The 10,133-nt window shown below is 45.0% G+C and overlaps 1 protein-coding gene across 1 annotated transcript in view; it reads left to right on the top strand.

Moving 5' to 3' along the window:
* The first annotated feature begins 7,100 nt into the window (after positions 1-7,100).
* The window catches only part of LOC139377275 (microtubule actin crosslinking factor 1b), a 32,351-nt gene continuing 29,318 nt past the window's right edge, over positions 7,101-10,133 (top strand). The window contains exons 1-3 of the mRNA XM_071120284.1: positions 7,101-7,802; positions 8,068-8,124; positions 8,303-8,473. Coding sequence (XP_070976385.1) covers positions 7,101-7,802; positions 8,068-8,124; positions 8,303-8,473 — 930 coding nt within the window. The remainder of the gene's footprint in view (positions 7,803-8,067; positions 8,125-8,302; positions 8,474-10,133) is intronic.

The following is a 10,133-nucleotide window of genomic DNA, read 5'->3' as shown; positions in this document are numbered from 1 at the left end:
AACTACACCAGCCAGTCTTTTGGAACAGGGGGGGTACGTGTGGTTGAGGCCATGGTGTGAAATGGAAAGGGACTGCGGGTTTGGTGAAACGATTCAATTATTTCTAAGAGGATTTGGAGCTAGCTGAAAACCAGGATCAGGTGTTGTGGGTTTAGAACAGTGGCACTGGCATACCGGGGTATCACCCATGCCAGACCCACTCAGGGAGAAGGAGGGCTGGCTCACTTGCTCTTTGTTAAACAGCTAAAGACACTGCTGCTCTCTTATGGGACCAACCAAACCCTTATTTGGTGTATTGCTACTACTTTGAAAGCTTGATATTGTCTGGCTACAGTATCAATCTCTCTGTCAGTTGCAGATGTCTGTGCATTTCTGTCATTGCCTGCCGGTTCAGATCTTTGGGACAGAGAAGCTAAAGTATGGGAGGTCCTAATATGTGAGACGAGTATAATTTCGGACAGACAGGGATGGAGTAGTCACAGGGTTAAATAACTTGACCTCATGGGTGTGACGCTATTGAGTTCACTTTTCCTTCGCAGCCAGGGCATTTTCAGTCTCCTTTGTGATTCATGTTATCACCTCTTTCCCAGTTACTCCTTGTCCCTCGCTGTTTTCAAAGTGTTCAAGTAACACTGTCATAAAAAAACATTCACTCCTGGGAAAATAAGCCTAAGCAAGGTTAAATCTTGCATGAAGACATGCAATATCAGTATGACAATATCTTGGCACAGTGTAAAACACGTTACGTTTACACTACAGAAAGATGGTGTGTCGGTAATCAGCTAATCTTGGCACAGTGAAACGGGAGGGACATGTGATTCCGTGTCCCCTTCTGTCTTTGCACAGAAACAGTCAATATTTCGCTCCCTATTCCATCTGCCATGCATTTTCTCCTCTGACTAATCATTCTAGACATTAACTCAATTGAAAGACTGTGTAGATTATGGAAGAGGGAGACCGAGAGTGTGCGAGAGAGTGAGAGAGGGGGAGAATATTGGAGGAGGGAGAGAGAAAGATAAGGAGAGACAGACAGATAGATAGACAGACAGACAGACAGACAGACAGACAGACAGACAGACATGTTAAATGAGGTTGTTCAGGGCTTCAGGGAATTAACACCTCTTTGAAGGGGGTGACCTAAAATGCACCTGTCCTCCAGGGCTTCCAGTGCACCTGCTGCCCTGCACCTGTCCACTTACTCACAGCTAGTAGTACTCCCAGTTTTGATCCCGGGGAGAGATCACTACACACATCATCTCCAGGTGATCACATGAATGTGTGATTAGCTGGTTTCATTCAACTGGGGTGTTGGTTTCCCTAGTCTTAGTCTCCATGTAATAGGTAGGACAGGAAATAAAGCAATTAGGTTACATAGTGTTAATGTAAAAAGACAAATCACATGTAGATGCTATTGTATATTTGAGATGTAGTTAGACGCAAATGTAGTTTGATAAATGACATCCACAGGGTTCCATCATTGCTTTCCCAGGAGTCAGAGAGGTCTATTTTGCCCACATCCAATTTTCTCAGTTTCGTCTTCATTTACACTTTTTTGATTTATCATTGGAGTTGTAAGGGTCTGGAAGTGATTTGAAAAAAGTAAATCAGAGATGTTTTACAGTAATTAGTTGTCTTTGTTTCTGCTGTGGAGGCTGCTGCACTGACTCTGAATGGAGATGGGGGGGTTGGGTGTGGGTGGGTGAAGGTCCCTCCTTTTGTGGCCTTTGCGTTGCTCGCCCCTGCCGGCGATGTGTGAGCTAGAGACAGAGAGAAGGGACTGGAGGCAGCTGGAGGCATGTGAATGTTTTGAGGAGGGCGGCCCGGGGCTCTTTAGAAAGCTTTTTCCTCACTCTCTCTCTTTTCACCAGAAGCAGCATGGAGTTTCAGAGCCAAAATAAAACCTTCTAGGGGAGGGGCTATCAAAGGGGGGGGGGGGGGAATTGAGGGAGGGAAAGCGAAAGGAGAAAGGTAAAGGGAAGCACTTCGCTGTCTAACTGTCTGGTACAGGAGCACAAGCGGTGTAGATTGTGCCACTGGTCTACGGTCATATGGAGCTACCAGAGTGTGACCTCAATGTGAGAACTATTCCTGGCTGAGAACTGAGGGAATCTAGTTGAGCCGTTGGTACTACATTGTCTTGATCCGGGTGCACCATCGTCCTATTGGTGGTGTGAACAAGGAAAGAATTCCTCTATCGGAGCTCCAACAACAAAGGAGAAAAGGAGAGGAGCGGAGCCGGTGGGAGGGGAGAAGGGTGGTGCTGTGAGAGGAGGACATTGTTTGCCTGTGGCTGTGGGCAACGGGAAAGCATGGGTTATCAGGCCTTGTGTGTTTTTGTTTAGAAAATGTGTTTTGATATGCGGATGTCTGAGTGAGTTGTGAGTGTATGTGTGTGAGAGAATATGCATGTGTGTGAGGAGACTTCTTGGGAGGGGAGGGAGGCCATTTAAAGGATGCTCTAACAACGCAGGATTTTTTTCTCTCCTTTTTGAATGGTGACTGAGGACTAGCTGAATTCCTTTGCTCTAGCCGTTGTGCTCGTCTCTGCTCCAGGGTAAGTGTGCGTCACCTAAATCTCAAACCGCCAAAACTGCCACCAGGCCTGGATTGGCTTATAGGAAAAGTTCAGTAGGAGTTTACTCATCTGTGATTGCAGCTCGGAAGCGCTTGCGATGATGCAACGTGGCCATTGGTTCACTGGTCCACATTGGTTCACTGGTCCACATTGGCTCACTGGTCCACATTGATTCACTGGTCCACATTGGCTCAAACGGACAGTTCCGAGTCTGAACAGTGAATGTGAACCTAGAAGTGTTTTTATTTTTACTCCCCACGTAGGAAATATGTCTTTTTGATTGTTTGATACAGTTGTAAGTATAATGTCTTCCCGATAAAGGTAATGTGCAGAAATAATGTGCAAAATAGAATGTTCTAATTTACAGATTTGATTCAGGAAGAAAGTAGTGAGTGTGATATGTGAAATTGGGAAAATTGTATGCACCATTGCTACATTTTGTCAGGATCAGAATGATAAAAACTAGCATTGTGGTGTTAGAACCAGCATGTGCTGTTTTAAATGCAATTCACCAAAATATCAAACAATTTCACCATTGGATGCAACCATCCCATAATGTCTTACCATAGCCAATTTGCATTATGGGTTTAAATTATTCGAGATGTAATGTTATTTCCTAGATGCAATGTGAGGTGTTTAAATCAACCAAACAGTTTGACACAATCGTTTGTGGCACGCTTTGTTCTGTTTTAGTCATGAACGGATGACCTTTTTTCATATCTGTCATAAGAAATCTCACTGGTGAATGCACAGCTGTCAGCTTTAATTAGAAGACCTCTTATCTTGATTACCACATAGAGACCCTCTGTGAATAGTGACTGGCCTATCTTTGTGGGGCTCTAAGATTGTAATTCATGATTGTTATTCCATGGTTAATGGAATCAATGGTCGGGTTTGCCCATCATTGGATCAATTTTTTGGGGTTTGGATACACACTGAAACTATTGTACCACCAGACTCTCTTTTGTGTGTGAGTGTATGTTGGTGTGGGTGTGGGTGTGGGACTGTGCTTCTCGCAGATACTCGCCGAAACAGAAGCACACACACATCCAGCTTGGTCTCGTGTCTTTATCAGTGACACATAGATTTCAATTTGTAACGATTGAGTTCATAGTGTCAGACCTTTCACTGCCCTTTCAGGTCTCACTGTGTGTTCCATATATTGCAGAGTAGCCCTTTATTGTGACTAAATTGGATGCATCGGGAAATGGTCTGCAGGGATGGATCATACATCAGTCTTGAGAGCACACAAAGGGCAGAGTCTAAATCGAGGGTCATTTCTATGGGAGGTGAAGTGGTGGATTGGATTGGACCGGGTCATCTGAGATATGGGTTCGGTGAAGTGGTTGTCTGGCTTCAGCTTTAGCGCAGAACTAGCTACTGTGCACATTCGTATCATGTAGCAACATGGTCTTATTAAAATATGTCAAAACAGGATAGTTGAACAATTGGTTAGCCTGTTGCAGAATAATTGCTTGGGTCATTTGAATTCTTAGTTACATTTCTGTATGGCCTTGCAGATTATTTTAGATTTTGATGGACCTGGAGGATTGGCTCTTAGAATGACCCAATTACCATACAGTGGAGTTGAAATACATAACTGTTAATTTGGTTGTTGTAATAGTTAAACAAATAGCTACCTGGAACTATCTGCATTGACCCTTTTTGCACTACATTTAGACTCTTCACATACGGTGCTGCTACTGTTTATTATCTATCCTGTTGCTTAGTCACTTTACCCATACCTATATGTACATGTCTACCTCAATTACCTCGTACCCCTGCAAATCCACTCGGTACTAGTACTTTGTGTATATAGCAAGGTTACCGTTACTCGATATGCATTTATTCCTTGTGCTATTGTTTTCTATTTTTCTCTCTGCGTGGTTGGGAAGCTCCGTGTGGAAGAGTTTCACTGTTAGTCTACACCTGTTGTTTACTAAGCATGTGACAAAAGACTGTTCAATTTTATTTGATTAGATTGATGCGGTAATTAGCAACCTCGATGTTTGTTTTCAGATGGCATCTCGCTGTTAATGTAGTACGTGTGTCAGCAGGATGACTCACAGCATCTTCACCCTACATGCAGTATGTCTCATAGGAATAGTTTACAGGAGCACACTCATGTAGCCTGGGATCCAACCTGATATGCTCTGTTTCCATTGTCTTCTATTTTGAAGTGAAACAGTGGGGGAAACAGGACATATCAGTTCGAATTCCAGGCTACACATTTTTTTTTTTTGAACTCAGTTAAGAAAACAATGGCGGCCTACCCCGGTCAAACCCTTACCCGGACGACGCTGGGCCAAATTTGCACCGCCCTATCACTCCCAATCGCAGACGGTTGTGAAACAGCTTGGAATCGAACCGGGGTCTGTAGTAACACATTTTGCACTGAGCTGCAGTGCCTTAGACTTCTGCACCATATGGGAGCACATCATGTGCAATAGCCAGTCAGACATGGCACACCCTTTGCCTTGGTTTGTTAACCTACTGAACATGGACACAGCCGCCTGGCCGCAGATACTCTCTGGTTCTCCTCTGGGGAATATGAGGCTGTGATTAAGGCTAACAGGGTAATCATTGATCTTGAGCTGGGGCTTTGTCTGTGAGCCACTCTCCTCTCTGATTCCCCCTGGGTTCCATGCAATGGCCTACATCATCTGGGCTGCAGACATGTGCATAATACGACTGTAATTACTAAAATGCACATGGAGAGGTCTAATCAAAAATGTTCATTTCAGCGACAGCCTTATTATATAATAGAAGACAGGCACATCCTGGTATTTCATGTGGACCATGGCTGTGAAACAGAATGAACTGAATATAATTATGAATAGAATAGAATTACAGTACGACCTGAAATTGCTGACAGAGACGCAATGAGGTTATGTTCTACTACAAGCCGAACAAGCTGTTTTCTCTCCAGGAAAGAGAACAGCCGAATCTAGTCATTCAGCTAATTGTTTCGAGTTCCTAACCTGTCAATACTGAATATTCATTGTAAGCAAAAAACAAAGAGCGGATACAGCCAGCAAGACGGCACTGTAAAATCTGGCGTCTTCTGGACCAGCGAGCCAGAAAACAGAAAACCCTCTTGACAGGTTTTTTGGAGCGAACTTCCCCAATTTATCTGACCTGACCATCTGAGACCAGTTGCGACCAGCCGTGACCTGGAATGACCTGTTGTCGATCCACAGGCACTAATCCACTCTGACCTCAGAGGAAGCAGTAACAGCAGAGTATAGCAGAGCCCCTCCCTGGTTGCCCCTGATGGGTCCACCTCAGCCCCTATAGGCCAGGATAATTACACTCTTCTTTGAACCCTCTGTCATTACAATGACCATACTGTGGAGAAGTCTGAAACCGTCCCTAGTCATGGATAAAAACTCATGGCAGTTATGTTGGAATTAGTCAATGAACTCTTGGAAAAGGATGCATTGTAAGCCATGTAAAGAGGTTAAAAACTTGAACATGTTGGCTTACAGTCCAAATTGTTGGGATGATATGATTTGTTAGTGATCAGCCACAGCAGCCACCATGCTCCTATTATCATTCACAATACTGTACAGTACAACCTGTTTACAATGCTTCTTGAGCCCAGTGTCTCTGCAGTTATGTCAGGTCATCACAAGCAGATCTGAAATCGGAACGGTGTCCTGTGTCATCATAGACATCTTTTATCTGTGATTCCCCGACTACGCATCACTGCCCTCAACCGCCACCCCCCACCCCCCTCTCCTCCCCCAGGACAGCCACCCCTACTTCCTCCACCCCCTCCTCAGCACACACAAAAAAAAGAGGGGACGTTTTTATGCATGTCATATTTGATTATGGGCTAAATAGTGTCCCCAGGGCCGGGCCGGGCTCTGAGAGGGCTAGAGCTGGCAGGGGAGAACTGGTCCTGTCTGCCAGAGCTCAACAGTGGATTTCCTAACAGTGGGTATCCTTCAACATTCTGCTTTCAGTGGACAGGCCTGTCACACACATTTGAATAGCCAGAACGTTGCAGGCCATCCAAGACCAAGAGAGCCCAGATCAGTGCATGTGGTCCAAGGATGACAAAGAACCAGCCTTGTCTGCACAGTAAGCCAGCCAGGAGTCCCTGGCTCTGCTGTGCTTCAGTTGATTTTACTGTACTACTCCCTCTCTCTCAACAAATGGGCTGTGGCGGCGCGTGGATAGAGATGGAGTGAATAGGTAGTTAACCTCTCATGGATATGTTTCTGCAGTTGTAGTGGTTTTCACCATATTTTAGTTAGTGATTACTTTCACAAGTCATGCACATTGCAAATAATATGATATTTAGCATTATCCAAAGTTGGTCCAATAACATCAGAGATCAACAAAACATTTCACATAAATCAAACTGTTTTGGGGGGGGGGTCAAAGAGGAATGATTTTACAGTTGGATGCTCACCCCAAGCCCCCTTGTCTCACTCTAGGCATCTGAAGGATCTCCTGCATGCATGGCAGAGGGGCCCACTCTCGCCTATTACCTCACTATCCCCTGGGCTGAAGGATTATGGGTAATCTGATCAGCCGGCCCAGCTGCCTGGGACAGAAGTCCAAGCAGGTGAGGTCCGACGAGGACTTCCTGAAGGAGTGCTACCAGCGGCGCCGCGAATGGCAAGCTCCGCCCCTGACACACCATGGGGAGGCCAGGCGGGAGGAGGTGGTCAGAGAGAGAGAGGAGGAGGAGGAGGAGGAGAGGGTGACAGACAGGACAAAGGAGGATGAGGTGGAGGATGAGGTGTCTCACAGCAACACCCCTCCCTCGGACAAACCCCTCAGGACCAACCCCTCCCCCACCCCCACGGTCACCACCATCAGTACTCTGGACAATGCCTGGCAAGGCACCCCCTCCCCTATCAAGACATCCAGGAACAGCACCCTGACCAGGAAGGCCGTGGTCCAAGAGATCCCCTATGGGAGATCCTCTCTAGCCCAGCCTGGCTCAGTCCCAGGCTCAGCGGAGAGGAGGGCCAGCTTCCAGAGGAGAGACTCCAGAGAAGGAAGTCTCCAGAGGAGAGACTCTAGAGAGGGCAGCCCCTGGTCCTGGAAGACCTTGGCCTCCCACGAGGTCACGGAGGTGACGGAAGTGACAGAGACAGTTGTGACAGAAATTGTGGAGGTGACGGAGTACCCTTCTGGAGAGAAGGGCAGAGATCCCATAGTCACCAGGACTGTTAGGGTTCTGACTGGAGCAGCTGAGGAACTCGCTGAGGTCAATATAACTTCAACAGCAAACAGCCTCTCTAAAGTGTCTTATTATTCAGTACAGTAGACTAGGATTTGTCTCCTTTTTCCCCCCCTTTCCATTCCATTCTTTCATTGAACGTCTGAAATTCAACTTATCATCTTTACCGCTCTGCAATCTCCTTAACATCTCTTCAGCAGCATGTGCTACAGAATGTGTTATGTTTTTGACCGGTGCTCTTTTTCAGAAAAGTAGTTTGTGCAGTGTGTTGATTTTTATATTTCTATCCCAGCTGCATAGCGATGGACATTCTAGTTCAGACCAAGATTCCAGCTTGGACCGTTGGAGGGTAAGATATCCAGTGCATTGCTCTGTTTTTTATGGAATTGACTATTTAGCATTATCTCAATCGCCTCTCTATGAAGGTAACACTGATATTACTGCATGGTTCCATGATGTCCGTGGTTTCATATTGTATAGTTACTATAAACAGTGTTAATGCTGTGTCATGCTCTCTTTTCCCCCAGGGAATGAGATCTGCCTTGAGTCTGAGAGATGATTTTGCAGATTCTGAAACGTTCCATCAATCCCTGGAAGCACTGTTGACCTGGGTCTGTGAGATAGAGGAGCTGACAGCCAATCAGAAGCCTCCATCTTCAGAGGTCAAAGTGGTGAAAGCACAGCTACAAGAGCAGAAGGTACAGTACCAGTCAAAAGTTTGGACACACCTACTTTTCTTTATTTTTACTATTTTCTACATTGTATAATAATAGTGAAGACATCAACACTATGAAATAACACATGGAATCATGTACAGTAGTTACCAAAAAAGTGTTAAACAAATCAAAACATATTTTGTATTTGAGATTCTTCCAAGGAGCCACCCTTGCCTTGATGACAGCTTTGCACACTCTTGGAATTCTCTCAACCAGCTTCATGAGGTAGACCTGGAATGCATTTCCATTAACATGTGTGCCTTGTTAAAAGTTAATTTGTGGAATTGCAGTCGCAAAAACTATCAAGCATGATACTGGCTCTCATGAGCACCGCCACAGGAAAGGAACACCCAGAGTTACCTTTGCTGCAGAGGATAAGCTCATTAGAGTTAATTGAACCTCAGATTGCAGCCCAAATGAATACTTCTCAGAATTAAAATAACAGACACATGTCAACATCAACTGTTCAGAGTAGACTGCGTGAATCAGGCCTTCATGGTCAAATTGGTGAAAAGAAACCATTACTAAAGGACACCAATAATTAGAAGAGACTTGCTTGGGCCAAGAAACATGAGCAATGGACATTAGACATTTGGAAATCTGTCCTTTGGTCTGATGAGTCCAAATTAGAGATTTTTGGTTCCAACCGCTGTGTCTTTGTGAGACGCATAGTAGGTGAACGGATGATCTCCGCATGTGTGGTTCCCACCGTGAAGCATGGAGGAGGAGTTGTGATGGTGTGGGGGTGCTTTGCTGGTGACACAGTCTGTGATTTATTTAGAATTCAAGGCACACTTTACCAACATGGCTACCACAGCATTCTGCAGCGATAAGCCATCCCATCTGGTTTGCGCTTAGTGGGACAATTTCAAAAGAACAATGACTCAACACACCTCCAGGATGTGCAAGGGCTATTTGACCAAGGAGAGTGACGGAGTGCTGCATCAGATGACCTGGCCTCCACAATCACCCGACCTCAACCCAATTGAGATGGTTTGGGATGAGCTGGACCGCAGAGTGAAGGAAAAGCAGCCAACAAGTTCTCAGCATTTGTGGGAACTCCTTCAAGACTGTTGGGAAAGCATTCCTCATGAAGCTGGTTGAGAGAATACCAAGAGTGTGCAAAGCTGTCATCAAGGCAAAGGGTGGCTACTATGAAGAATCCAAATTACATTTTGGTTTGTTTAACACTTTTTTGTTTACTACATGATTCCATATGTGTTATTTCATAGTTTTTATTCTACAATGTAGAAAATTGTAAAAATAAAGAAAAACCCTTGAATGAGTATCAACTTTTGACTGGTACAGCAAGTTACAACACGGTACACAAAATGTCTAAACTTACACAAAGCACACACGGCTAAGTAACTATAATGTTTGATCAATTGCAAGAGGATACTTTATCTATGGAAAATTACACTGAGATTATGGAAATAGTAAAATGCTCCCTTTATTGTATGAAATCCCCTGAATTCAGGGCTGAATAGTGAAGGTTCACTCAAACAATTCCTGGGGTTCATTTTTTTCCCAGCAATTTACCTTTCAATGTGAACCAGCTCCCATTGTGAGTACAGTGGGTGAGGTGAAACCTGCCTGGCTCCTCACAATGCAAGTCTAACACTTGAGATGGGGCTTTCACTGC

The sequence above is a fragment of the Oncorhynchus clarkii genome, chromosome 2 (assembly GCF_045791955.1).
Source record: "Oncorhynchus clarkii lewisi isolate Uvic-CL-2024 chromosome 2, UVic_Ocla_1.0, whole genome shotgun sequence".
NCBI lineage: Eukaryota > Metazoa > Chordata > Actinopteri > Salmoniformes > Salmonidae > Oncorhynchus > Oncorhynchus clarkii.
This window is presented reverse-complemented; position numbering and strand designations above follow the sequence as displayed.